We start from the raw sequence: 27,553 nt of genomic DNA on the forward strand, positions 1-27,553 counted from the left end.
TCGAAGATGGTCCGAATCCCATCCCAAGCCCCCACCAATGCTTTGACAAATATTACACAGAAGAGAAGTTGGAGAGGGGATAGTAGAGAGGATACAGCACAGTAAGACAGTAGTGAGCTTGGTCAATGTGATCACTATTCGATCACGAATGTGATACTAGTGTAGTTGTTGTCTAGAATGATGAGATTCAGAACTTCGGGATGAGCATGGGCGTCTCCTCCTTCCACTTCTTGTAATCCTTTCTATCACCGAACTTCCTATCGTACTTGTTTTCGCTCAACGGGATCCCGCTGACTTTGAGCAGCAGAAATGCCACAAAAGCCGGGCTCGCAGCACACATACCGGCAACAAGAATCTTGCCACTGGCACCACTCAGTCCCAGACCTGCCTGCGCTGGCTGCTTCAGAAGGAGGCCAGACGCCGCAATTGCAATACCGCTCCAGAGCGTAATTTCGCCGAAGTAATTGGGGTGTCTAGACTTTGACCACAGTCCGCGTGTAAGAAATTCCTCGGAGTGCTTCTTCTCTTTCTTCTCTTGGCTCCATTGGGATTTCTGCCTGTCGGCGATGACTTCGAAGGTCAGTCCAAAGACGAAGATAGCGAGGCCGAGCAGTTCGACTGGGTACGGCTTGGCGGATACAACGGGTGGAATAGCAGAAGTGATATTCGCGAGGCGGGACAAGGCAAATGCAGAGCGTGGCAGACTGTTCACGAGCACGACTGGGAGCGTGCAGAGAGAGACCCAGGTTGCCTGGGCAAAGAAGGCGCCGTAGAACTTTGCGGGTGAAGAGCGGATGTTGTCGAAGCGGGAGTCTGTGCCCTGGTCTTCGGTGATGCGTTTGAAAAGGAACGAACCCACTGGCCAAGGTTAGCTCTCGCATCTCACGTCCATAGGTTGTGCACAGGCAGGTAGCGGAAGGGGACCCTACATCTCGTAGCCCAGATTCCCACCGCAGCGCTCAACACGGCGTGTCTCCACCACCATAATCCCTGTCCTGGCGCCGGCGCACTCAGATACTCTGCCAAGCCACCGGCGAAGGCTCCCGTGCTCCTTGCTCGCAGATATGGCATGAAGAATGACAGCGCTGTGCAGGAGATGTAGGTCAAACTGCCGCTAAGGTCGTAGAAGCGTTCCGTCTGTGCCGCAATCGAAGGCACTGCCACGGCTGTCTGGATTCCGTATGCAAGCGCAACAGAGGGCACCAATGTCCTCAGGAGCGGCGTGCGGAACGCCGTCGCATGGAGGAGCGACTGCAGGAGCGGCATTGTTGATGTCGCGTGCTTGAGCGAGACGAATAGTGTGCAACGATATAAAGGTTACGCTCCAACACATTGAGATGACCGACTTTATGTACTATGGTTCGGAGGATTGCAAACACCGGTTCCGTGACGCCCTGTTCCCATCCATGCCGGTCGCCTAAAACGAGGTTCTAGATGGGGTGTTGCGATCTGATGTTCAGGGTCCTGATGCGCGACGCAAATCGACGTCGTCATCACGTCTGCTTTGGGCCTACTCTACCTCAACACCAAACCTCAAGCACCGTGAATCTTATCCTACACACGTTGCCAAATCGCAATGCATTCACCCAGAGGAACTTGCATATTTCCGTGCATTTCGCTTTTAGATGGCTCAACACGACGTAGCATATACTAGCGTCGGCTGACCGAGAATGAGTCAATCATGCCAAAATACGATAGGCAACATCTGAACGCAACAAAGAGTAGGATACCCCGTACAGCTTTGAGATCATGTACACTCCTCCACACCATTTGTCTTTAACGATTGTCCTTGTCACATGGCCCACCAAGCCTATACCATCCCCTGGCAAACCCTAGCAGACAACTTAATATACCTCCACTGCAGCCCACGCAACCACGGCATCACAAACCTCTACCTGCGCAGAACAAAAGATCTTCATCAAGGAAAACAAATCCGCCACTTCGTCCGCGGCTTTGCGCGCGCATTGACCGACTACTCCACCATCGAGCGAAAGAAATACAACGAGGATCCAGCTCCGCCAGACGAAGGTGAGATACTTATCTCAGACGCCGGGGTCAAGAGAATGTCCAAGACAGTACTGCGCTACAAATCCCATGATGGAAATTACGCCACGCCAGCCTCGCTCGACGACATCCTTTCCCCCCTACGAGCGCTCCGCTGCACGCTTCGTCTGCGACACCATGCCAGGCGAAGGCGACATGTTCGACGGCGCACGCGAGGCGTGCGAGCAAGTCAAAGCGATGCTCATGCATGGCGAGATGGACGCTTTGTTCCGCCTCGCCGCCCACCCACGTGTGTACTTTCGCCGGCTGTGGCACGAAGGTCAATACGCGAACTCGCACGGTTTCGGGCTGAGTAAACTCGTAGATGCTGCGCTGCAAGCGTATATATGTCTCAATGTGATGACTCTGAAGCCGCAGTTGTATGACGCCGCCACCCTTGACGCTTTCGTCGCGAGTGAGACAGCGGCGGGCCGGAAACCGTACGGAAAAGAGGAGTACGATTATCGGTTGACAACGGCGTATCAGAAAATGCTGCTGCATTGCACAGGCCTGCCGTATGGACACCGCTGCGAGGCCCATACGTTTCCGCATCGCGAGTACTTCGGCGTGCCGAGAGGGATGTACCGTTTCGAATACGACGACACGCAGTATGGCCGCTGGCAGAAGTGTAATCTCGGGACGCAGCGCGTTGATGAGCTTGCTCATGGCAGCTTTGAAGGCGTTCACGTTCCTTCGAAACTAGATGTCGCGTCTGTACTCAATATGCTGGGGAAGAAAGGTCTTCCAGCTAAACTCGCGCTTCAGATGTTGGATCTGGCGGGATACGTCTCAGTCGGGCGTCTGCCTGTCCGCGACGACCCGTTGCATGCTTCGAACGCAGAGGAGTTGAGAATGTATTTAAGTTATTGCTGGAAGCTGCTTACCAGAATTGACATGCTATGTAAAGCGGGTGTCAATGGGGGGCAGCTAAATTGGGAGGCCGAAGTCAGTGATGCGCTGTACACGCTCTTTGACATGCCTTCTCATTCACTTTTTGAGAATGCGATCTGCGAGCAGGATTGTATTGGTTGGAGGTATCGGAGGAGGGTTGTTATAGTGTAAAAGCTTGCAGTCACAACCCACTGTTGACACAAGAATCATTTCGCGGTCCCATCTTTATCGTCTTAGCCCTACCCCTGTAGTATGGAAATCGAGCTTCACAATGGGGGCTGATGTCGCCATCTTGCCTACTCAGTTACACTATGCGATCCGTTCGATCCAGAATAGAGGCTAGGAAACGAATAAAGAGAGCTCAAAATCGGGTGGAGCGAACAATGTAAAGATCCGACGAGTCCGAAGAGCCTGACCACAAATACACTGAGATATTGATGGATGTGGAAGCGAGATCAATGCAGTCAGCCACGCTAAGTAGTCACGGCGCGTTACTCAAATGAGGACTTTGATACATGCGATGTAACAGCTCCTTTTGTACACTCGAACCAATACTCAACGTAAGATAGCATGATATCGAACAGCCACCACCCAAAAAGACCACATCCTAAAGCAGCGCTTGAGCCATATGCCCAAAGCCCGTAACACCAGGCTTGCTGAAGCCCAATCCCAGCAAGGAGATATGCAAGCAAAATAACTATCGAAATTATACAGGCAGGTGCACGTAAAGTCAGTAACCCAAAACGCGCCTCATATTTACCTCTTTTACCTCCTAAAAGCAGTGGCAATATCGTTCGAACTCCAGTCAATTTCCACCTCTCCAGAGTACACGTCCTGGTTGATATGGATCGTGCGGTCATAGACGTTGTCGTACTTCTTCTCGCATTCTTTTAGAACCTTGAAGACAAGGTCACGGCTAATCGTTGGGTCGTCGGCATCGCCGAAGTGCTTGTCGACGCGCTTCTTGAGGGCTTCGATACCTTTGCGGATTTCCTTGGCGTCAAAAGAGTGCACTAGTTTCTTGAAGACAGAGCGGGAGTGGGACGATCGCTGGGCGATCGCTGGTGCGCTTGCGCCGGGCTGGGTGAGCAGCGTTTCCGTTGATTCGACGAATTCCAGGAGCTTGCCCAGCGGTCGGCGGATAACAGCGTCCACATAGAGGTCCATGTGCTCCCTCAATTCATCTTGAGCCTTCACTTTCCAATCCATCAACACTGGGTCAGACCGTGCATCGACTTCCTCAAGGTAGTGGTTCATATTCTCAATGAGGAGGATGTGGTAGTTGAGCGCTTCCTTGTCTTCAGGATCAGCTTGCCCTTGAGTAGCCATGACCGCTGGTGACTCCTTGGCGATGACCTTCAAGCTCTCGAACATCGCTTTGTTGATTTTTTGGTACGCATCATCAACCATACGGCGTATCTCGAGATGTTCTTGCTCGTCTGCCGCGGGCAACATGTTCTCAATAGCCATAGAAAAGTGAGGAAACGTTTTCATGAACGCAATCACGCCCTTACGCTTTTTGATCTTCACCTTGGTGTCTTCGATAGCTCGGATCTGTTCGTCTACGAAACGGCTAAAAAGGCCGGTCAAACGCTCATGCACCTTCTGCAGGTTTCGGGTCAGGAAGTCTTGGTTAGACTCCTCAATCTCAACCAATTTACGATCGACAGCGCAAAGAATACCCACACCTTGTCTAGAATGATATTAGCGAGGGAAATCGTAACACAACAGAAAGACACATACAAGGGGTCGGCATTCACAGCCCACTCCACCAAGTTCTGAATTTCTGTAGGCCAGAATGAGAAGATATCCTCCATGACTTCAGCCACACGTTTGGCCATTGATCTATCAGCCTCATACTGCTTTCGGACCCAAAGATTCGGCCCACGACGGTTTTCAGGATTTGCCCTTGCCACGGCCTCTGGGAAATCGACAGAGTCAGTGGAAGTTGCGTGGAAAAACTCCGTCACAAAGTTCTGTTCGGTCAGTAGCACGGGGCCAATATCCTCAAGGACCCTAGCGAACACGTCAAAGGCAAACAGCTTCCCGTCCTGAGACTTGCTCGACTTGACTTCTTTATCGCCAGAAGCTGCTCGAAGGCCACGAGCCAGAGTTTGGCTTCGTTTTACAGTAAGCTTCCGAGCGGCACCAGTGATACTTTCGGGTTCCTTTTCTTGCGCGGTGAACAAGAGTTCCTGCTCATCGCCAGTGGGTTTACGGGCGAACCGCTTCCAGGATAAGATATTGTCCCGGACCTCGTTCTGATAAGCTGCGCCGGCTTGGTTCTGGTACATGCGGAGCAGGGTGTCCCAAGAGGCTCGGTCGATCTCCTTCGCAAATAAAACTACTGGGCTGAGCATCCACAGTGTATCTCGGCCAGCATCGTGCGCCGCGATATTAGCTTTGGTCGATGGCATTGACGTCGTATCAATACGTTCCAGGGTCTCCCTGGTCTGCAAGAACGCCGCGCCGAACGTGATCTCCATGTGTTTCTTGAGTCGGTCCAAAAATACGGCACCCTCGTTGAGGTATCGATCCTTCTTTTCCTGTAGCGCTTGCATCGAAGCCAATTCACTGTTGCCGAAACCTGAATTGGTGATTTTGTTGAGACTGTCTGCACCAACAGCGCGGCTGCTGTCGACGAAAGCGGGATCGATTGTGATTAAGGCCTTGTAGAGTAGGACCAAGGAACCTTCGATAGCCCGTAGACCGTTGACTTTACCAATGGGTTCACGTCTAAGCGGTATAAGCTGGTCCTCCGTTATGGAGATGGTGTCAACGAGTTGCTTCAGTTCGTTCTGTAGCAAACGTTGATTGGCCGTCTGGACTTGTAGGCCTTGGCTCTGGGCTTCGATAAAGGCGATATCGTCGTTCAAACTCTGTGGCGACGTTTAGTACAGTTTGACAATGAAATGCATAGGTTGCAACTTACGCTAAGCTCCACATTGTAAAGAGTAAGGAGACCTTCAAGTTCGTCGCATTCAGCAATTGCGCGATCTAGTAATTTTTCGACAGCCTCGACGCGATCATCTTTTTGCTCAAGGTGATTCAGCCAGCTACCCGCCTCTACGCGAGCGATCTCGCGCTTGATGTCGGATTCTAGAGACTCAATGTTCTTCGCTGAGAGCTCGCTGCTACCCCATCCAAATTCAGATAGCAGGGTTTCGAACTCAAGACCTCGTTCGTCTAATATGTTCGGGTCAATGCCCAATCTAGAGATGTTCGTCATCTGTTGATTGGACCTTCGTCTCTTGCGCCGCACTTCGGGTTCGGCTTGAGTCTTTGATGCAGATTGCTCAGCTTCTACGCTGGGTGACGCAGCACGCGCAGGCAGCTTCGGTCCCTCGTTCTTGAGAGTCACAGGCGTCGGCGACAGGGGCGCAGAAACCTTGACTTCAGGAACGATTTCGGTCTGTATCGACAGGCGGTCCTTCGATGATCGGTCCGCTTCGGCTTTAGGCTTGACGTCCTCTTCCTTCTCTCTGACTTCTTCTTTCGGTGCAGGTCTTTTGGGAACGAATACCGCACTAATGCCATCAGGCTCGTCAGACTTCTTCTCGTCTGGTTGCAGTCTTTTCGCCGCAGCCCCACCAGCACGAGGCACAAACCCGGCGTTATTGAAGGCGCCTGCAGCTTTAGCGATCTTTCGGAAAGCATTCGCAGCGCCGGCTTTGCCCAGCTTGTTCTCCACGGGACTAACGGTGGAAGCTGACGTGGGCTCCTTGTCGTCCGTTGTGCTTGAGATCGGCTTTACTTCTGGTGCGACCTCAGACTCTTTTTCCATTTCTTTGGCGCCGTTTTTGAGGGGCTCTATTGCGGGTATTTCAACCACTGCCGGGGGTTGTTCTGTTACAGGTGACTCTACTACAGGGGAGCGTTCCTTTTGATCGAACGCCTTAGGAATTTGCGGAAGTGGAGAAGTCGGTGGTGGTGGAGGTTGTGCAAGTGGTAGCATCTGCGCGGGAGAAGGTCCTGCCCGTAAGCGATCCGGAAGTGCGTCTTCGAAGGCAGGGGCTGGTGCCTCAGCAGGGGAAGGCCTAGGCCTCTCGGGTATTTCCTGGGGCCTTCTCCTGGGTGGAGGTTCCAGTGGAACCCGTTCAACGGGTGGTGGGGACTGAGCCGGCGTATGAAATTCTGTGTTGGGACCACTGGCTGCGGCTTCGGAACTCTGCTTTGACAATGCTGCTGGTCGCTCCATTGGCGGCCTCCTGCGCTCTGGAGGAGCAGTTCTTTGCCGAGGTTCTTCAGTCGGAGGGTCTTCGCTCCGAGATTGGAAGGAGCTGGCAGTACTTTGAGCAGTGCCGGGTCGGAGGCCTCTAGGAGATGGGTCACGTCGCATCGGCGGTGTTGGGTATCCATTTGTATTCGACCTTTGGTCCTCGACAGGAGAGGGTCTTGAACCTGCCCCATCGAATGATGGTCGCTCCATGGACTTTCCCGACCTTTGCGACCGAGCATCATCTGGGAACGAGGGTCTACCCGGACTAATACTGGAGGGAATGGATGAAGCGCTTGCTATAGTGTCTGGAGTTTTGGGCCGCAAATCAGATCGCGATGATTGGGGATCTAGTCGCGATGGTGAGGGAACGGGTACTGGTGGTATCGTCCCGGGCATCGGCTGTAAGCGTTCTCGACTGGCCGAGGGCTTCAGCGCCTCCCTGCTGGGACGGTTGCGCAAATTCTGGTCCATAGAAGGTCGTCTTCCACGACCAGCTTGCAGCCCTGGTGGAGGTAGCGCGCCCATGCCAGCAGGCGCAAATCGAGGAGACGCAGGCGGCAAACGACCGTCTCCGGCGGACGCACTGAAAACGGCAGGATCTCCTCCAACTGGCATTGGCGGTGGTCCTGGACGTCTTTGCCGCGGTTCTCCGTCAGGTCGAGGTGGTCCGCGGGGTGGAGGCCTTCTGTCTCCTGGAGGCGGCGGTCGCCTCATATCCCTCTCTCCTGGTGGAGGCATGCGCCTCATATCTCTTTCTTCCGATAGATTGCGGTTCAGGTTCCTGTCTTCCGGGGGCATCATACGTCTCATATCTCGCGCTTCTGAGGGCGGTGCTCGGCCGATATCACGCGGCGACGGCAAACCTTGAGGTCGCGGGACTCCGGGACCAGGACCAGGACTGGGCCTTGGCTGTCTTGCAGCCTCATAAGCTCTTCTCAATTCAACGTAAGGGCCAGGATCGTTCGGAGGCGGTTTAGTTTCAGTGTCGATATAAGGTCTTATCCAACTGTCGTAGGCCGCACGCCCAGCTTCGGTTGCGGCGAACGGGCGATTATCCGTCAAAGTGATGAGCTCTTCAAGACCGAAACCAGACATGACAGGGTATTTCCCTTCTTTTCGACCAAATTTGTCAGTGTACTTGGTGTAAATCTTGACTAGGCTTCCAATGAAGAACTCCTTCTCTTTCGCCGTGTTTGCTTCCCAGTAGTATGGCTTGTTGATGGTCACTAGGAACCCGCTGACACCTGCCCACTCTTTGAACTGAACATCCTCACCACGCGGAGTCTCCATATTCACATAGTTCTCGATATGGGAGAGGTCTTCCATATGCCATGTCTTGCCAATGGAGAAACTCCCATTCTGATTCTCGCGCCCCTTGTGAACTTGCACTCTTGTAGTATGTTTCACCCCAATCACGATGACTCTCTGCTTCTTGTTCTTAGGATCCGAGCTGGGCGGGGGGGGAGACTGCGGGTATGCGGCATCTTCCGTGATGCGGATATGCGTGATGTAGGACTCAGTTACTGTGAAGGTCAGCATCGCGACAAAACTACGTTGATTCCCAAAATGAAGCAACCGCTATATCCTTTCGAAACAAGGGTGAGGAGACGTACGCGTCCCATTGGGTTCCAGTTTCGAGAAGCAGCTCGCGGTGATCCTCCGTCTTTCGTCTTCGAATTTCTCCGCGCGTGACATTCCTGATCCAGAGGGTGCAGAAGAGCGCTCAGAAGCCGGCGCTCCTCCAGGGGCCCCAGGCGGACGCCGACTCTCATTGCTAGGTCTTCCCGTACTCCCAGTGCCATTGGAGTAGTTGCGGGACCGCGGGTCCATATCGCTTTGTGGCAAGTTCACAATCGGCAGGTGAACGATTCTCAGAGAGTTCGGGTCATGTAAGAGGCAAGCCAGCTGGCTGATGCCTCTATCGGTGGGCGGATGTGCCGCAGGGTGCAGCCATCAATGGGGGACAGCGCTAGGTATGGGAGAGAAAGCAGGCCTCGGCAATCGGTGCCGCAATGGTTCCAGTGCAGAATGGCTGTTGCAAATGTTCGCAGTTGTTATGGACGGTATGCACGAAGGCGAAAGTGGGTGAATGGTGGGCGCTGCTCGTGACAGCTCGAGGAGGTGTGGATGTCGTGTATGAGACGGCCCGCAGCAACACGGACGTCACTCTAAGGGCTTAGCGTGCCCCGCCACAGCTGCGGCTTGACCCTGGACTTTTCGACTCCAAACTTTTTTTCTGTCGCCTGCATCAAGAACACCAAACGCCCTCTCCACCCCACGACGTACGCCAATTGACACCATGGCTAGCACGAAGAGGGTCGCAAAGAGCGCCTCCCGCGACAAAAAGCAGTCAGCTTCCAACAAAGTCGCCGCCGGGCGCATCGAGAAGTCCAAGAAGGCAGCCAGCAAAAAAGCTCCCGGTCCGCTATTGAATCTCGTCCAGTCTTTCTTGAGCGAGCACGGATATACCGAAGCTGCCAGCAAGCTTGAGGCTGAGGCTCCGACCGTCGTGAGCGCAGCGTCTCCCCAAGATCTGCCCAACCTCACCACGCTTTACGAGCAATGGGAGAAGAACACCAAGGAAACGTCTAGTGCTATGGATGTAGACGAGAAGAGCGCAGCTAGCAGCGACGATAGCAGCAGCGCTTCCGGCAGCGATTCCAGCGACGACGGCAGCGACTCTGAAGACAAGGAGGCACCGAAGAAGAAGGCAGCTGCGAAGGGCATCGACTCTGACGCTTCCAGCTCGAGCTCCGATTCCTCCTCCGACTCCAGCTCCGATTCGGATTCAGGGGACGAGCAGGCTAAGCCTGCCGTCAAGAAGACCAAGCGATCTGTCTCTGTTTCCTCGTCCGCTGCTTCGTCCTCGTCTTCGGCTAGCGATTCTGATAGCGACTCCGAAGATGAACCCGCGAACATCCCGCTTCCCGACTCCGACAGCTCAGACTCAAGCGACTCAAGCGACTCAAGTGACTCAAGTGGCTCGAGCGACTCAAGCTCGAGCGGCTCCGACAGCGACTCTGGTTCCGATTCGGAGGCGGAGGCGAAGCCCAAGAAAACAAAGAAGGCGGCATCTGTCTCTTCATCTTCATCTTCATCTTCAAGCTCTAATTCCTCGAGCGACTCAGACTCTTCTTCGTCCGACAGCGACTCGGATGCTGCTCCCCCAAAGAAGATGACTAAGAAGAAAGCCGCAGAGAAGGCAGACTCTTCATCATCCAGCAGCGACTCCAGCTCCTCCGAGAGCGACTCCTCTGAATCCGAAAAAGAGGAGAAGAGCGATTCAAGCGCGACCGTTGGACCTGCTTCTCCCGCACCCGCAACTGGCAACAAGCGCAAGGCCTCCGACTCCGACTCACTCGCGCTAAACGGTCCGGCCAAAAAGAAGAACCACGTGGAGAATCGATTCCAGCGCATCAAGCCAGAAACGGCCGTGGACCCGCGTTTCGCCAGCAATGACTACGTATCCTATGACTACGCGGACCGCGCTCACGCCGACTTGATTGTGACCAAGGGCAAGGGTTTCACGAAGGAGAAGAACAAGAAGAAGAGGGGCTCTTACAGGGGCGGTATGATTGACACGTCGGGCGGCAAAGGTATTAAGTTCGACGACTAACTTGCTTCTTGATGCGTTGCAAAACATATTGTTGGCATTGGAATCGGTAACTAACCATCCTTTGGTCTTGTAGGACGCGGGCATAAGCCTGATCAAGAGTATGGACGGAAAGATCACCGAGAGTCCGGCGGCTACCGTGGACGAGGAGGCGAAGGGCGTGGCCTTGGACGAGGTTGCGGTCGTGATCCTGAGATTAGTCGTCGCGCATCTTGAGGCCGGAAACCACCTTTGACTGAAGCAGAGCAGCACATGCTTGAAATGATCATGGCCTCATGCGTTAAAAAACAATAGCGGGATATCTGGCGGAATGTTTAGATGTTATTTCGGCGTTTAGATGGAAGCACCATACCCTTTCACCAGAGGCACGTGCGCCATACAGAACCTGTTCTCGTGACGGGTAGAAAAACGGGTCTACTCTGGCCCATGTTTTTTAGCCCTTATATGCTAAGGATGTACATTGGTATACACATTGCCTCTTCAATTATTGTGCCCTTGCTCCTCTCTGCTATGCTGCCCAGCTCCTCGCATCGTCCTCCCCTCACTGCTCTCCCTTTCCATATTCAGTCGGCAGATCCACACCCACCCTTCTCGCACTTAATCGTACCCTTTCCTCCTCACTCATTCCCATTCCTGGATTGTACCGCTCAATCAGCGTCGCGTACATCCTCTGCGCCTGGACGTATTGTATGAATTGTTCCGCCTGTGCCATCTGACCCGCTCCATTCGCGTTTACAAATGTGTCGCGTACGCGCTTTTGAATTGTGGAAGGCGCCGAGAGCTTCTGGTGCGAGCTCGAGCGGAATTTGGGTGGGGTGCTGGCGGACCGGGTTGATGAAGTGGTGGAAGTAGGTGTGGGAAGTTCGCGCAGGATGCGCCGGTAGAGGGAGCGAACATGGGGCGCTGACGAAGCCATTGCAGGTGGTTGAACAGTGGATTGAGCGGTCCAAGTCAAGGTTGGGCGACCTGGCGATTGTAGGTTAGGGTGGTGAAGATGCGGAGGTGTCTGCGGCGAAAAGTTGCGGGAGAGAGCTTGGGCCCGCCGTGGATTTTGCGACAAGCTGCGAACCACCGTCCCTTCAACATTCATCAACTATGGCTTCGCTGCCCGCGAGACCGCAGTACATATGTCAGAGCTGCATAAAATACATCGTACAATGTACCAGGTTTCCCAAGCTTCGTGCTGTTCACGCGCAACGGCGGTACAATTCCACCGACTCACCCGATGAACCCTCGTTTCGCATCGCCAAACATTACAAGAAGCTCAGCAAGAGTGAAGAAGCAATTGGTGAAGAACATGGTCTATCAAAAGCATCGGTGCGACCAACATGGGAGTCCGGCCTCAAAGTCAACCTTGATGACGGCCAATATGTCGCGCGATCAGGAAAACGAATACCTTATTCTACACCCAGGAACCACTTCCCTTTACACAACGTCCCGCTGCCTGACCCGCCGCCCGTACATGTGCCGGTAGAGGCACGCCGAACAATGACACGAGGCAAGCGACCGCAGGTCACCGTGAGTACGAAGACACCATCCTTTATCCACGGAAGACAAGCGTCCAGGAAGGTGGAGGAAGCAGAATTCGAATTTCTCAAGCCATCGGAACCTTCAGAAGCGCCGCCACCGGTAAAGATATGGTCGCCTGAGAAACCTATGAGCCATGCCTCCTTACATTTTGGTGCACTGCAAGACTGGAACTGGTACTGGGAGACCATGCCGCCTACAATGACGCAGAGGACACAGGCACAGCATTTCTTCACAAAGAATGCGTCGCCGAAATTCCTGCAGTCAGTAGCATTCTTCCGCGCATTTCCTGACAGCAACGTCCCTGAGATAGCATTCGTGGGCAGGAGTAACGTTGGTAAGAGCAGCTTACTGAACGCAATCGTCAATGCAGACACCAAAGCGCTTCTTGCGCGCACATCGTCCACGCCAGGTTTTACCAAGACAATGAATCTCTACGGCCTAGGGCCACAGGGCGGCGTACATTTCAAGAAGCAACCAAGCGGGCACGGGAAGATCGTTGGCACGGGCGGCATTACCATCGTGGACATGCCCGGCTACGGAGAAGGCTCGCTATCTGAATGGGGTCAAGAGATTATGAAGTATCTCCAGGGCCGCAAGCAGCTTCGCCGGGTCTTCGTCTTGATCGATGCCCAGCATGGGGTCAAGGATAAGGATCGCTCACTTCTTGCTTCGTTGCGGCTAGGCGGCATCTCGCATCAAGTCATTCTCTCCAAGGTTGACAAGATCTACCTACCTCAAGCGAAGACAATTAAGCGCTTTGACGGCAAGCGCCTGGACAAGCTAAAGCCAAAAGGCACAATGGAAGGACTGCGCAAGACGATGGAGAAGCTCCGCGAAGAGATCCAGCCACCCAATGGCGCTGGCGCGATTGGCGAGATTCTGGCTTGCAGTTCTGAAGTGCTCGTCGACGAGCGCAGACTCGGCATCGATGCTGTGCGCTTCGCCATGTTACAGGCGATGGGGTTCCAGTTCCGGACCGACCAGAGTGCTGTCGAGCGAGCAAAGAAAGAAGGCCCGACCATCAGGACGATAAAGACCCATAAGGTTATGGATCAAGCCGTCGAGAGACCGGTTACTAGAACAGTCGCGCCAGCCCAACTTGCATCAACGAAAATAAGTGCTAGGGAGCAGAGGGCCGCGAGAAGAGCGGGGCGGAAGCCTTCTGCGGGTTCGCAAACGGAGTTGCTGGAGAGGTTAAGTGGTAGTGTGGGATAGAATTGGTTGATACCCCTGAGACAACTCAATCGACGTAATATCAAAGTTCCTTGTCTCCATTCCATATAAACCTTCATCCACGTATGAGAAATCTTTTGTTCAGGAAAATTCCACACTGCAAAGACCCGCAAACCACGCTTCACGCTTCGCAACCACGGAAACACTTCCAAATTGAGGCAGCATCAAGTGAGAGTCCTGGAGTGAACGTAGATCAATGGATGAACCGGAAATTTTATTTTTTAAGGTATACCTAGCATTCTCGCGCCGTCGCTCTGGCCTCCGCCGGAAGAGGGAAAAAAAAAAAAACAGACACAGGCAATTGACTCATTAGTAGTAGCTGAACTTCTCCATAACAACGATTTCCGGATGTGCTTGGCCGCGGGACCTGAGCACATCTTCGACGCGCTCAATTAATGAAGCCATCGTTGCACCACTGCCGCCCCCAAGATCGCTACGTGCAGTATGCGAGTAAACGATCCATACTGCGAGGAGGAATACAGGGGCCACAAGCAGACTCTCGTCTTTATGCCATATCCAGCGAGTACATATCCTTATATATTTAAGATCCACGAGTGTCAACTTGTCACGCTAGACCAGCTTGAGCTAAGCACTTGAGCTCGAGGATGAAACACCACCGCCTCACCACCGCCCCATACCTCAGGCAACGAGAAGTATGCACCCTGCGTTCTCGTCTCAGGTAGTCTCGACCTTCACTTTCTTTGCTCCATCCTCACAATACCCGATTGAACGTCGCTAAGTTTCGCGAAAGCGTAGGTTCTGGCGGTCCAACGATGCCAATGCAGCGGAGGATCTTGAGCATTGGATTGGAGCGTCATGCCAGGTACGATGTGTCCCTCCGTTTCGATGTTACGGTTCAACTGATCGCCTCTAGATGACATTCGACTCCTCTTCCTCAACTATTTCAAGGAAGGGAACAACCTATGGCTGCCCGCGTTCGAATCCCCGGAGCCTGAGTACTTCCTAGGAGTTGTAGCAGAGCTCTACGTTACTGCTGACGACTAGATACAGCTGCAAACAATGATTCGCTGCCTCACCAAAGCTCACACATCTAAAATAAATGTCATACAACCCGCGGCTTCTCTGATTGAGACATTCATCATTGCACACGCACACTTTCCATTCTCGGCTCCTGTCAGACTGACTGAATCATCGTTCTGCCGCGCAATCTCGCTACTGACCGATCGATTCCGAAAGACATTCAAACAAGCCTAGGGAGGAGCCAGCGGAGGTGTATCGCATGACTGCATCCGCAAACGACCCGATAAAAAACGACTTACGTTCCTCCACTCGGCATTGTTGAGACCGCATACAGGTATACCAACGCAGGGCGATGTACTCGCCGTGGCCTGCAAGCTAGGTTACCCTGCTGCCATTCACGGCAAGGACTGCGTCCCGCGCCGCCCGGTGTCTTACTTTGAACCACTAGACGAGCGACTAGAGCCTGTAGGAAACGCAAAAAGTGAAAATGCGGTGTCTGTATCGCAGCTCAAGCCTCTCCAGCACCTCGTCGCTGCTTTGCCGCCTCGATGGACCGAACCTCCGGCAGATGTGGAATATGGAAACCTAGATAGTCTCAACGCGGAGCAGTTCGTACAGTGGGCGACAAGGGTGAGTTTATCTGCCCTGATAGAGCTTGCTAAACCTGCTATTATTGGACAGGTGCAGCTACTCGAACCGTTGGACCAGCTTTTCAGTGTATTCCTTTGCCCGATACCAGCGGAAGACTGAACTCAAATCCTCTCTAGATTCCAAATGTACTCATAACGAAGATTGGAGACCAGTGCACCTGAGCGTGTGTGGCCCTCACAAATTTCGCTGTTCTACGTCCTCAAAACTTCCCGTCTGAGAAAGATGCTCGAATGGTGTAGTCCTGTGCACGAATGTTGTTGTTTCGCCTTCTATTGGACGAATCGTTCAATCACAGTAGAGCGGATATAAATCATATAAACAAGTCGACATCGTTGCGCCATGCTATGTTAGTATCCACATAGTCTACATTGCCTCATGGCACGTCGAGACTACTTCCATATCATGATTATGCATTGGGTAGTCGCCTTCTTTAGCCTCCTGATGCCTTCCTTCCTTTGTTACTAAGAGCGGCGAATGACGCCAAGGATGGAGTTGAGAGCAAGAGATCAAGGTGTTTCTGAAGTCTGAGAAGTAGGGTAAATAGGCGTTTGTGGGTTTCAAAAATACTATTTTCCCCGCACACTGTTCCATCTCTAAATAACATCCCGCTGCAAACCTTCTCTAGTGGGGCCTATCTGGTCTACCAAGGTCCATCTTCGCCCTGATCCTTTGCCCCAATGAGCCACAGAACCCACGCTCTACACCAATATTGAGTCAGTATATATATTGCCAGCCACTACTTATCTTCCCAAATTGGGGTTGGTCATGTGAGCGCCACTTATCTAGATTCAAACTCCTGATGGGCGCCCACTGCCGCCTCTAGGATCAGAGACGTTCGAACAACCTCCGTCTTGGTCCCTGGGTCAGGTCTACAACTCTACTATGGTGGTGTGTCCGTTGTGTTCCAAATATTTACATAAACATACACGGAACCTATCGCGATAATTGGCAGCTATGGCGCGTATGAGCACATGCACATAAGTGTTGTTGGGAACGATGAATCGTTGTATATATCGCGTCTTATATCGGTGCTTTGCGCCAAGAATATGCCACCTCCCACGGCGCTGGAAGAAGAGATCAGGAACTATTAACAAATATACTTACTATAGGGAGTGAAGTATTAGTCTATTTACTCTAGTACACTTATTTTAACAGATTAGTACCCTATTTTAGGCTTTACCAGGCCCAAAAAGTCGAGTTCAACAAGATCAAGCCAATACTTCACTACCTATAGTAAATATATTTGTTAATAGTTCCTGATCTCTTATTCCAGCGCCGTGGGAGGTGGCATATTCTTTGTGCAAACGATAATATTTCGATCCTTCCAAGGTTGTAAATAGTACCGACGCAGCCCTTAACGCAGTTACACACATATGCACTCATGTTTTCACACACATGCGAGAATAAGAACTGCCTCATGCTAAAGAATGTGTAGCGTATGCGTGTCTCCCCTCCCTTCAGGAACCACGTTCCGATCCGCGAGCGACATGCCGTCTGCCATTGGTACATAGCACGGACCGACAAGCCTCCAATGCTCCTTCTCGAGATCGGCACTCACGCTCCTCACTGCAAAAGGCACACAAGATCCATGCACAGATACTAAAGTGCATCCTCCTCGCAGATGTCCGGGCCCAATACCCAGTGTCCTCATTTCTGTGATGAACAGGCACTTCCCTTGAACGGCTTTCGCAGAAGCACAAAAGAAGTTATAAGCCGCCTTGGCATCGTCGGTCGCTGTGTCTGAAGGAGGGATGACGAGATCGTCTTTAGTGAGGCAGGGTCCCTCGCCCCAGGCGTAGAAGGCGCGTAGAGCAGCGATGTGGCTGGTGATATCAGTCACTGCCTTCGTGAAGGAGAAGTCAAAGCCTTGCGTGAGGCACAGGGCTAACGTGTCCCAAGAGAACGTGGATTCGAGACGGCGTATCAGTCGGTGCAGTTGCATGCAGGTTGAGATGTGGCGCCAGTGCGTGTTAAATTCGAAGTCAGGCCTGATGATTGACACGATCGAATCGATTGTATTGGCCTCCACGGAAAGACAATCTGGTATACGACAGAATGGGTCGAGAAATACACAGGCCTTTTCTACTTGATTGTGCGCATCTGCGTGAAGAAAAGGGAGGAATAACTCAGAGAGGTTTGCAAAGTTCGGAATCCACGACGGGGAATCAGTCGGAGTATTGAGGTGATTGACAGCAGCCAGACACCTCACATCACCCTGTTCGACTAAGATCTTGAGCGCAACACTCTTCCATAATTCACGCTCTTCGATCGCATAGTCCGCCTTGATGAACACAACATCTTTCTCTGGATCTGTATCACTCGTCTTGATCCCCAGCAATCCGTAAACTTTATCCCTTCCAACACCTGATTTTAACGCTCGCGTACTAAGTAGAAGGTCGAAAAATGGGGTCTCGGCGTATTTGCCCCTCCACGCATTATACATGTTGGCACAATTCTGTAAGCCATCAATCGCTTCCTCATAAATAGAGAAAGCACTCAGGTATTCCGGATTCCGCGATATTAGATCAGCAACGAGGGCAACCCACTCAAAGCGAACGCGCGCCTGACTCCAGCACATAGTCGCAAGCGGACTCAGTGCCACTTCTTGAAACACCCACAACCGCGAGAAATACAGCGCCTCGAACAGATCTTTCAGCGGCTTCAAATTCTGCGCATCAAGTCTTGTTTTTTCCTCTTGCTCTGGAATGTCCTCTGCGTAAAGAGACGACGGAGAATCCGGGTTTGGAGGCGCCACATCATCCATTTCCAGAATACTGGGCTCATCGTACCACTCCGCTACAACACCTCTTCTTTCTTCCGTCGAATACTCTTGGTTCACGATCCCACACACCAGATCCATACTCTCCTTCACGACCTTCGTCCATCGATACCCAACCCAGATCAGCACGTGGAACGCGCGCTTGTATATCTGCTGCATGAGCCCGACCTGGTGTCCTTTCTCTTGCTCGTCTTCCTGATTGATGCACAGCGCGTCTGCCCAGATGATCCTTGCGCGATCAGTCCGTCTGAACACTGATAGAGCGTGGAAAAGGCTGCGCGTTATGCGTACATAGCGGCCGTTGCAGATAATGTCCTCCTTCCAGTCATCCTTGTGCGCTTCGAAAGAGTAGTATGCGCGCCAGGTGTAGCTTATAGCTTCGTAGGGAAGATGGGACGGATCGTCGAGGTTGAGGTGGAGGAGTGAAACGCGGATCTTCATATAGACGAATCCTGGTTCGAGCTTGAGAACGCGGATCCAGCGCGGTCGTTTAAGCGGGACGTATTCTAACGGGTCTTTTGGATTATTGCAAGGTAAATTCGGTTCAGGGTTGTTGTAGAACGCTTCATTGGGATCGTGGGTGTCATAGGGAGAGACAGGTTTCATGGAATAGGATTCGAGGTGAGCCTTGAGGTAGGATTGGTCGTAGCGAGTATTATGGATGCCATTGCCGGTATTGTTGATCTCGTTGTTGTGTGTTCTTGGGAGGAATGACATTGGAAATGGCGCTGGGCAATGAGTTCACGAGATGGGATGGAGATACCACGACTCTCAGTGTTTCGTTGTCGCAAGCCGGTTTTTGGCTGTGCGACAGTATTGTCATACGCGCCGAGAAGCTCGTAATCCATCTTAATTGGATCAACTCCTTGTACTTGATATGCTGGTGTGGTGTATGGGCGCTTAGTGTTGCAATGCAGGTACGATGAAGCGTAGTAGTTAGCGCCTCGGTATGCATGCTTGCGGCACGGTCACCAAATCCTTCTCGAGTGGCTAAACTCCCATAGGTCGGTTCAGGCAAATGCAAGAGCAATATCCAAGAGCTTGCAGGATGTTATGCATCGTGCCTGTCATTGATCCAAGGAAGGCAGTGAATACTGACTGAACCGGCTTGCAGAGGGTGGGAGATCGATAGCCTGAAAGATGAAGGGAGGTCTACTTGCGGCCGGACTAGAGAATATACACGTCGACGTCGCCATGGTGAAGCTATTCAACATCAAGGTATTGTCCGTTCTGAGGCTGTATGGCTAGCAATGTCGACACATCGGTCACGAACTGGGTGCAAAGGTTAACGGGAGCACAAGCGATACAGACGTTGCGGAAGGTTGATGGAGCGGCGAAGAATGTTCCTTTTGTGTGAAGACCATACGCAAGAATAGGCGTTCATATCAAAGCTCCTGCGTTCATCATAATATTTTCCTTTCGCCTCCGTATCTCGTACTTGGCTTCTCTCTGCGCCAGGTACTCCGCGCGCGCTTTCCGTTGTTCCTTCTTCTTGGCCTCGTGCACCAACTTTTGCCTTTCGTGTTCTCTTGCTTTCTTCTGTTCATTCTTGGTTGATTTCTTAATCTCCTCGCCCTGCGCTTTGCTGAGGTGCCACGGCCTGCCCAAGACATCTTTCTTGAACGTAGCTAGAGCCTCCCAGAACTTGACCTCCTCATTTGTGGCCGATACGATCCAGATTCTCTTCAGCTCCAACTGCTTAAAGCCTCGGAACTCAGAGATCATGCCTTTAACCTTTATGGTCTTACCAATGTCCACAATCTGATCATCCACGGTGACATCGAACCGTCCTAAGCCACTAAGGACATTCACATTGTCGACCTCCGTATTTGATGGGTTATCGACAGGATTGTATATCTCCGGAAGAAGGCGCTTTATCTTAACCTCGAGGGTGGCGCCGCTTCCATCGTCGAGCGTGAGTGTGGTGTACCTCAGATTAATGTCATCGATCGCTACGACAACGCCAACGAGATATATGTATCGTATAGGGTGGTTAAGGTAGTAATATGTGTGCGGGACTAGGCCTGGTGTGTCAGCGAGCATCTCGGTGAGACGTGCGTGGCGAAAGTACTCGTGAATTCGGGTTCCTTGCGTAGCAGCTGCACATCGGCTGCTGTCATTCTGACCCAGTCATTATAGGTGGGCGATGCCTGGAAGCACCAGGCTGGATAAAGTCTGTACTTTGGTGCAGGGTGCTGCGTTGACATGTCATGATGCGGTAGTTGATGCTGGTGGGATACAAGCAGGCGACGCGTCGAGAGGTAAGCGCTTTCGCGAAGAAACGTGACGTCCAAATAAGGACCAGAGCGCGGGTAAGCGGGAAGACCCACACTGCACCTGAGCTCACGCTGCTGCAAGATGACCACAGCACATGCGCAATAACATGCAGCGCCGCGCATCCGTGTGAGCCGCTTCAAGGACCGCCATCAGCTTGGCAAGCGAAAGCAAGGCATTCGACAGAAGCCTTCCACGATAGACTCTTTTCCGGTGCCAACATGCCCGAATGAGGGGTTGCAGTATCCACCCGACCAGGCTTCCTGGTCAACAGCAGCTCAATTCCACCTCAACACCGCTTTTTTCTTCCTGTTCCCCATCAATCAACTGGTCGCTTTCTTCTTAGTCGCCGTGCAGTTGGGCTCGCAACGTGCCGGATACCGGGTACTACCTGGCTGAGTGCCAAATCGATACAGCTATCGAGTACAAGTGTGCAGGTTTGCTAACATGTCAACGGCCACCCCACCAGCCGGCGTCGAGTGGTCATGACCTACGAGGCTGACCACCTTTCTTGGAGTGCCCGGTAAGCCATGCTCTCTCGAGCTTAAACAACTACCGGTCAAGGTCATAAGACACTACGGCTGCCACCGCAACTTCCCGCCCGAAGCCCTCAGTACTTACCCCCGAAGCTGATCACCTTCCACAGCTAGAAGAGCTGTTTGCAACTGTTGCGAGCCGAGATAGCGCATACCCTAGCAATCTCTCACTGTCTTTCTGTTCGCTTCTACTCATCAGTCTCGTCAGCCCTGCGATATGCGATTGCGACTAGTCATTCTTGCCCTCCCGGTCGTATTTAAGACATGTATCACGCACGCAGTACCTGAACCTCGGCCTGAAGCAAAAGCGATTCCAAAAGCGTTCGCAAAAGCGCAGAGCTATGTTAACAATGCGCCGTTTTCAGGCGCAATCTATATCGTCAATCCAAACGGCCAGCCGGCGCAAGGTTCATGTCCGGCTGAGGCTTCTTTGAATTGTGGTGACCAAGGTCACCCAAGTTGGTGAGCAAGTTAAATCCATCGGTCCATGTCAAGGCTGATTAACCCCAGGTGTTGCCCAGGAGGATGCTCGTGCATTCAGCAGCAGGATACGAACGGTTACGTTGGTTGCTGCCCTGCTGGGAGCAATTGCGCTGGACCCGTACCATATGTGCAAACCGTAACGGTTACCGCTCAGGCGCAACAGACCGTATACCCGCAGCAGTACACAACAACGACATACTACCCCAACGCTTATTCCGCACCACCTGCTGCAGCTGGTTTCTGTCAGACGTTAACGATGCACGGGCCTGGTCTGCCTGTGGTCACGCAAGGACAGTGCGGCACGATACTGATAGTGAACGGGAGCTCGAGAAGCTGGACACCAATTGGTTTCGGCCTGTTTGGCGCATTTCTCACAATGCAATTGGCTATCGCGCGGATGTTCCGTTGGTTATGACGTTGATGACGTTGATACGTTACTGGGTACGATATTCATGAATGTAACAATTTACGAGTTGAACTTATGCTACAATGCTACCTAAGTGGGCGAGCGGACTCGTAACGCGCTTCACCCTAAGTAACTCCAAGACATATCATACACAACATGGACTGGACTCGTAACACAGTCTGGGAGATTGCTGAACCACCTAGTTCAATTTCCCTTCTTCGCATCTTCCTCCTCGTTCTTCGGCACAGAGACCATCTTTGGGACCGTGACTGCGTTCAGATGCCGGAAAGCCTGCGCATAAATGTCAGCGGTCATATTCTTCTACCTTCATACACAAGCGACAAATGCGGCATGGGAGCACACCCACCCTCCATACCCTCGTCTCCCATGTGAAGCTCCAGATCCAGAATCCCCACGCAATATAATAGTTGATCCACCATGTTGGCTGGGCCAAATCAAAGAGAGAACTCACATTTTGGATGCTTCCCTCAGGCAGCTTCCCGTCCCACTTGTCCTCCACCTTCTGCACCTTGCCCTCGGAATCCAAGTGCACCGCCACCACACTGTTGATCGTCTGCTCCTTGTTGATCCCCTTGATCACGTAGCGCGTCTTCAAGTCCATCAATATGGGGTTTCCTGCATCTGTGACTTCATGGTGCAGTCGCTCGATCTCGGAAAAGGCTTGTTGTAGGCCGTACCACTGCGCAGCATAGCGGTCGCGGCCCTGAGCGATGGTGATGGGGTCGGTGAAGGTGGCATCGTCGCGCCAGAGGGCCAATTTAGGTAAACTAGGTTTACCCGCGAAGAGATCGAGGATGGAGCGGAGGATGGTGGACTGGTTCTCGTTCAGTGAGACGCCCGGCGCTGTCTTAAGATCTTTCGTCTCGAGGTTCAAATTCGAGGAAACGTTCGGGATGCCGGTGGACATGGTTACCGAGAACGCTTTTCTTTGTACTGATGAGATGGGTCTTGTAGATGTTCGTAGGGTATTTGCGCAAGTTCGAGGAAAGAGGGATTGCATTTGTAGGGTGACTGTGGCAAATGTAATGATTTTAAGCATATAGCATATGCCATCTTTTATTCGGTTGTTTTGTCGCTGACGCGCTCGATTGTCTAAAGTCATGACGTTATCCGGGTACACAACGCGCTAAGAGATCGCGCATTCCCCAGATGCGGGTGGAAATCGAGGATCGCGCCACGATCTCGGAATGAGCCGCACATGGCTATCAAACCGCACGTGTGCACTCGACATGGATGCTCGAAGAATCATTACAGCATATTTACACATGACGATTTACACTGAAGTTTTTAAATTGATAAACAAAGGCCAGCCTTTCCTTCTTCACGCGCATATCTGCCCGTCTACTACTCATAACCCTATCCAACCTTATCAATTTCCTTACCCGTCACCCCCAATCTCCCATGCCCTCGTTCCACTTCTGAATCCTCTGTTCATGCCAAATCCAGCTCTCCATCATCTCCCGGTCATCTACCCCCCAGCCCGCCATTACAATCAAAACATTCACCCACTCCCTCACCCACCACCAGCCCGGCACAATCCCCATATGCGCCAGAATCCTCAACTTCCCGTATGGCCACGCTGCTACTTGAGCCTGGACGAACTCCCAAAAGCTGGTCTCCAGGACGTCGATATGAGGACAGTCCTGCCAGAGGGTATTGAACATAGAGTCTGTGAGGGAGGAGAGCTGCGCGGTGTAGTAGGTCGTGCTGGATCCTAGGGGGATGGGGAGGAGGGAGGGATCTGTGGATAATTCGGTGGTCGTGAGGAAAGGGGTTGTTGTGGAAGTGTTCGAGAGGGATGGTTGTGTGATATTGGCAGGGTCGTGTCGCTCTTGAGACACTGGAATACTTTGGTATGTTGTTTCATCGAATCCAGTGCGCTAGTTGAGGGTTCAGTGGGAGACGGGTACAACTGGACTCGGACGTACCTGCTCGGCAGATTTCACATCCCGCTTGTTTAGGGATGTCGAGATACCGCAAGCGCGCTTTCGCGGGGTAGAAGTCCGCATGGCTTTGTTCTGCCTCTTTCTTTTCCGATGCGCTGCTTTCTCAGCCAGCAGTTGCTTCGCGTCTCGTAAATGCACTTGCTCGTACTTTTTTGTTGGTAGCGGTGAGTTTCTCTGAGCATTTTCTTCGACCTTGAACAGCTCCGGCAAAGTATGATCGTTGTTTGTTTTCTCCTGTTCACCGTGATTGTGCGTGATCAAATCCGATTCTACATATTCTGTATGGGGCCATGCAGGAATTTTAGTATCTAGATTCCCTTGCTCAGATTGGGCTTCCTCAATTGGTAAGGCTGGACTGCTTGGTGGCAGAGACATGAACATCGACCAGGCTGTATCTTCTCTCCCCATCTCGAAATCGATGGCCTCTTCTGCATCTTGTCGCGAATAAGGTTCCTTTAGGCTGAGCGCAAGGCGATCGTCGATGCTTGCCTATGCCGTTCAGTCTACTGATCGTCAGAAATTCGCGCAATGATAGAGACTCACATCAGGACCCGGCAGGAAGCTATCCATAGGGTCATGTGGCATATTCGTCATAGTTTCAAAATGTTTGCTTGTAGCTATATTTTCCCTCGATAAGGCCTTTGACATAAAGACTCTTTCAGTACTGCAGCTGTTCTGGTAAGTTGGGTTTAGTGTTAAGCAGAACCTTTGTGAGGGAATTAATCAGACTTATTGACTGAGACACGATAACGTACGTGACTGTATAGCACGAGAGTTAGTCACCACATTCATGACTGACGGGGTGTGTTGTGGCAACAGCAGTCTAGGTGTCATAAACAACAAAGTTTCGAAAATATGCATCGTGATCATTGGAACGGTGAATTCCATGTAGGAAGACCTAAAGCGGGTATATTAACCAGTCCCTTTCAGCCGAAGCAGCTGCCTAGTCCAACGCCCAGAACTTATGCAATATACAAACCATCCGTGAATTTTTGCTGTTGTATTTTTCGAGTCGTGCAGCCTCGAAGACTACTTACTCCAGAACAGCCGCTCAAGCAGCGGCCTTTCCTCGCTTCGCACGTGGCTTCGCAGCCTTTCTGGACTTGCGCGGTGCCTCCTCTTCTTCGTCCTCCGACTCACCAACATCCTCTTCCGCAAGGTCTGCGTCCGCATCAACCTTGGCCTTCTTCGAGCGGCTGCTAGTTTTATGTTTCTTTCTCGCCGCCATCGCCTCAAACATCTCCTCAGGCGGTTCGTCCATTGGTGAAGCCCTCTTGCCTCTCCGTCCTGTGGGCGCGTACTTGGCTTCTAGGTGATCGAAGAAGTTGCCGTGTCGCGTCTTCTGCCGCTGTGCGATAAGTGCAGCAAGGTCTCCCATGCCGCCCGCGTCCTTCTTCTTGCTTTTCGGCTTCGGCTTGCCGCTTGCCTTTGCCGCTGCTTCCTCCGTAGCCTGCTTCTTAGCCTCCTTCTTGTCGAAGTCCGCTCTCCTTTTCTTCTCTGCAGCTTTGGCTTTCTGGCGGGCTGCATCGTTGTTTTCGCGCTCGTATTCCTCGTATGACTCGATCGTGCCCTTGGCGATTTCTTCGTCAAGAACGCGCCTGAACCGGTCATCGTCCTCCAAAATGTCTGACAGCATCACATTCTCGTAAACAGCATCGAGCCGACCGTTGTACTTGGTGTACACATTCAGCAGATCGCGCCGCTCCTCAGCGCTGTCTTTATACGAATTCGCAATCTTGTCAATGTTCTCCTGGTTGACGACATCTTCAAACTGCTCGCGGTAGAACTTGAGCCAATCAAACTCTTCATCGTCTTCGAGCGTCTCTGCGGTGCTGCCGGTGACATCATAGCGCTTGCGACGGCGGTCGTCAGATAGAACGGCGTAGGCGAAAGCAATTTCTTGGAATGCCTTGTTCGCGGCTTCCTTCTCGTTCTCGGGTGCCTTGTCTGGTGGCTGTTAGTGATAGCCTTGGTGTTGTCGGTAGGGCGCATACCTGGGTGGTGCTTGAGGGCCATTTTCCTATACGCTTTCTTTACATCGTCTGCCGTCGCCTCCTTATCCAGACCTAGCACGGCGTAAGGCTCGATACTTGGTGGGCCGTCTGCCTCTAGGTCTGCGTCCTCTTCTTCGTCATCGTGGATGAACGTATCCTCCTTTGCCTCCTGCTCTCGTGATGACTTCTTCTGACGGGGCGCCATGTTGTGTGAGTCTTCGTGACTAAACGTTGCGGTATTGAAGATAAGAGAAAGTCAGCGCGCGTGGAGTCAAGAACGCGTCGCGTCACGTACAGAGGCGGCCTCGGACTTTAGCCGGGATTACGCTCAGACCACGCACCGCCACAGCAGGCACCAGCCTTCTCTCTTTTCGCAATCTCTCACACTGGCTTCCACATTCACTACGGATCTTCACTATGTGTTTGCAAAGTTCAGAATCTCGACCGGTACAGCAAGAGATAGTTGATGATGTCGTAGACCACAAGGCGTTGATGCAGGAAGCCCTCGAGGAAGCCAAGAAATCACCACCAAAGCCCTCCAACTTCTGTGTCGGCGCTCTACTAGTGGACCTGGAGACAGGCGAAGTACTGTCACGTGGCTATACGTTGGAAGTCGAGGGTAACACTCACGCTGAACAATGCTGCCTCATCAAGCTCGCGCAAGCGCACGATCTGCCCGAAGAGCGTGTTGGCGAGGCATTACCGCCCAACACCGCTATCTACACTACCATGGAGCCTTGCAATATGAGACTCAGCGGGAGCTTGCCTTGCGTCGATAGGATAATCAGGACCAAGAATAAGGATGGTGCGGCAGCGATCACGAAAGTGTATCTGGGTGTCCAAGAGCCGGAGAAGTTTGTCGGCGAGAACAAAGGTCGAGCTAAGCTTGAAGAGCACGGGATTGAATGCATTCATGTGCCTGGACTTGAAGAAGGAATTCTGCAGGTTGCGACAGCTGGGCATCAGAAATGAGTCAGATCACATCTGGGCTTGTAGTAAAGAGCCATTAGACATCGCAGACCACCATATCCCAGAATCTGAAAGACATCCCGCCAATGGACATCGGCCATAAGAATTGCGAAAAATATGTGTCCATAGCAGCTTTGAATCTTCCATCCGCTGTTCGACACCCCTGAGTTCCACCATTGCCCGTCCCTTCAGTATAGTCCAGGGGATCGCGTAGATGCGCAGTCTCCCAGGTCACTATTTCCGACCGACATTACCCTTCGCAACTCGTTGATTCTCTCGCCCCTGACACACCACTTGCCAAACTCTACGCACTCTCTGTTGTCTTTGCTGATGCCAACTTAGTCTATCCTTGACTCAAAGGCTCATAGTGCTAATAGCAGTAGCTTTTTGGCGTTTCTCGAACGAGGTGTTCATGATTATACTATATGAACGGCCAAGCGAATGTCGCTTGCTATTATTGAGATCCGTAAAATCGCCCAAAGGCATTCAGCTTTTAAAAATTTTTGAAAGATCGCCATCGTCTTATTAATTGCGAATTTCTGCGCTCTGCAGATATATGCTAGCCTACTCGTTCCGAGCAAATCAGCTTCACTCAATAGCTTTGTAGAACCGCTACATCGTGCCCCATTGAGTTGATGGCTTTTGGTACCCTCAGTGCAGTGCCAAAATCACGTGGACATACGCACACTACGTGGAGCTTAGTTTTATGATCCCATCCAACGCAGCACCTGCCTGTTCCTGTCGGTTTTAAAACCGCTCTCCAGTATACAAGCCATTAGAGAATGCTAGTCCTGGATACGAAAGAAAATGAGGATTGCGAGGTATTTCGGAGGTTGCTTTGTAGCCGCAGTTCCGCGAACGACGTAACGACTCGGACATCCCCGTTTGTTAATTGGGACACAAAATACGTATTCTCCGCGGTCACCATTTTGGGACCGCAGCGAGACAGGAGAAGCCATGAAGTTGGCGACGGCGAGTTTTGAA

At 52.2% G+C, this 27,553-nt stretch overlaps 11 protein-coding genes across 11 annotated transcripts; 4 read left to right on the forward strand and 7 right to left on the reverse strand.

Annotated features, from left to right (window-relative positions):
- Positions 1-187: 187 nt before the first annotated feature.
- On the reverse strand, positions 188-1,266 carry N0V89_001212 (uncharacterized protein; the record flags this gene model as incomplete). Its single annotated transcript, XM_056210026.1, has 2 exons — positions 188-858; positions 930-1,266. The coding sequence occupies 2 exons, from the start codon at positions 1,264-1,266 to the stop codon at positions 188-190; spliced, it is 1,008 nt and encodes a 335-aa protein (XP_056076848.1).
- An 828-nt stretch (positions 1,267-2,094) lies between these two features.
- Positions 2,095-3,105, forward strand: N0V89_001213 (uncharacterized protein; the record flags this gene model as incomplete). Its single annotated transcript, XM_056210027.1, has 1 exon — positions 2,095-3,105. The coding sequence occupies one exon, from the start codon at positions 2,095-2,097 to the stop codon at positions 3,103-3,105; it is 1,011 nt and encodes a 336-aa protein (XP_056076849.1).
- A 594-nt stretch (positions 3,106-3,699) lies between these two features.
- On the reverse strand, positions 3,700-8,983 carry N0V89_001214 (uncharacterized protein; the record flags this gene model as incomplete). Its single annotated transcript, XM_056210028.1, has 4 exons — positions 3,700-4,627; positions 4,678-5,813; positions 5,867-8,676; positions 8,767-8,983. The coding sequence occupies 4 exons, from the start codon at positions 8,981-8,983 to the stop codon at positions 3,700-3,702; spliced, it is 5,091 nt and encodes a 1,696-aa protein (XP_056076850.1).
- Positions 8,984-9,452: 469 nt separating this feature from the next.
- Positions 9,453-10,769, forward strand: N0V89_001215 (uncharacterized protein; the record flags this gene model as incomplete). The annotated part of the gene is made up of 1 exon (XM_056210029.1): positions 9,453-10,769. The coding sequence occupies one exon, from the start codon at positions 9,453-9,455 to the stop codon at positions 10,767-10,769; it is 1,317 nt and encodes a 438-aa protein (XP_056076851.1).
- A 1,092-nt stretch (positions 10,770-11,861) lies between these two features.
- Positions 11,862-13,511, forward strand: N0V89_001216 (uncharacterized protein; the record flags this gene model as incomplete). The annotated part of the gene is made up of 1 exon (XM_056210030.1): positions 11,862-13,511. One exon carries the CDS (start codon positions 11,862-11,864, stop codon positions 13,509-13,511), a length of 1,650 nt encoding a protein of 549 aa, XP_056076852.1.
- Positions 13,512-16,581: 3,070 nt separating this feature from the next.
- Positions 16,582-18,657, reverse strand: N0V89_001217 (uncharacterized protein; the record flags this gene model as incomplete). Its single annotated transcript, XM_056210031.1, has 1 exon — positions 16,582-18,657. The coding sequence occupies one exon, from the start codon at positions 18,655-18,657 to the stop codon at positions 16,582-16,584; it is 2,076 nt and encodes a 691-aa protein (XP_056076853.1).
- A 663-nt stretch (positions 18,658-19,320) lies between these two features.
- Positions 19,321-20,147, reverse strand: N0V89_001218 (uncharacterized protein; the record flags this gene model as incomplete). The annotated part of the gene is made up of 2 exons (XM_056210032.1): positions 19,321-19,958; positions 20,012-20,147. 2 exons carry the CDS (start codon positions 20,145-20,147, stop codon positions 19,321-19,323), a joined length of 774 nt encoding a protein of 257 aa, XP_056076854.1.
- Positions 20,148-21,843: 1,696 nt separating this feature from the next.
- Positions 21,844-22,567, reverse strand: N0V89_001219 (uncharacterized protein; the record flags this gene model as incomplete). The annotated part of the gene is made up of 2 exons (XM_056210033.1): positions 21,844-21,930; positions 22,112-22,567. 2 exons carry the CDS (start codon positions 22,565-22,567, stop codon positions 21,844-21,846), a joined length of 543 nt encoding a protein of 180 aa, XP_056076855.1.
- Positions 22,568-23,045: 478 nt separating this feature from the next.
- Positions 23,046-24,200, reverse strand: N0V89_001220 (uncharacterized protein; the record flags this gene model as incomplete). Its single annotated transcript, XM_056210034.1, has 3 exons — positions 23,046-23,540; positions 23,589-24,095; positions 24,150-24,200. 3 exons carry the CDS (start codon positions 24,198-24,200, stop codon positions 23,046-23,048), a joined length of 1,053 nt encoding a protein of 350 aa, XP_056076856.1.
- A 457-nt stretch (positions 24,201-24,657) lies between these two features.
- Positions 24,658-25,805, reverse strand: N0V89_001221 (uncharacterized protein; the record flags this gene model as incomplete). Its single annotated transcript, XM_056210035.1, has 2 exons — positions 24,658-25,553; positions 25,601-25,805. 2 exons carry the CDS (start codon positions 25,803-25,805, stop codon positions 24,658-24,660), a joined length of 1,101 nt encoding a protein of 366 aa, XP_056076857.1.
- Positions 25,806-26,017: 212 nt separating this feature from the next.
- Positions 26,018-26,572, forward strand: N0V89_001222 (uncharacterized protein; the record flags this gene model as incomplete). The annotated part of the gene is made up of 1 exon (XM_056210036.1): positions 26,018-26,572. One exon carries the CDS (start codon positions 26,018-26,020, stop codon positions 26,570-26,572), a length of 555 nt encoding a protein of 184 aa, XP_056076858.1.
- Between the last annotated feature and the right edge of the window lie 981 nt (positions 26,573-27,553).

The sequence above is a fragment of the Didymosphaeria variabile genome (genome assembly GCF_027946475.1).
Source record: "Didymosphaeria variabile strain IMI 356815 chromosome Unknown scaffold_1, whole genome shotgun sequence".
NCBI lineage: Eukaryota > Fungi > Ascomycota > Dothideomycetes > Pleosporales > Didymosphaeriaceae > Didymosphaeria > Didymosphaeria variabile.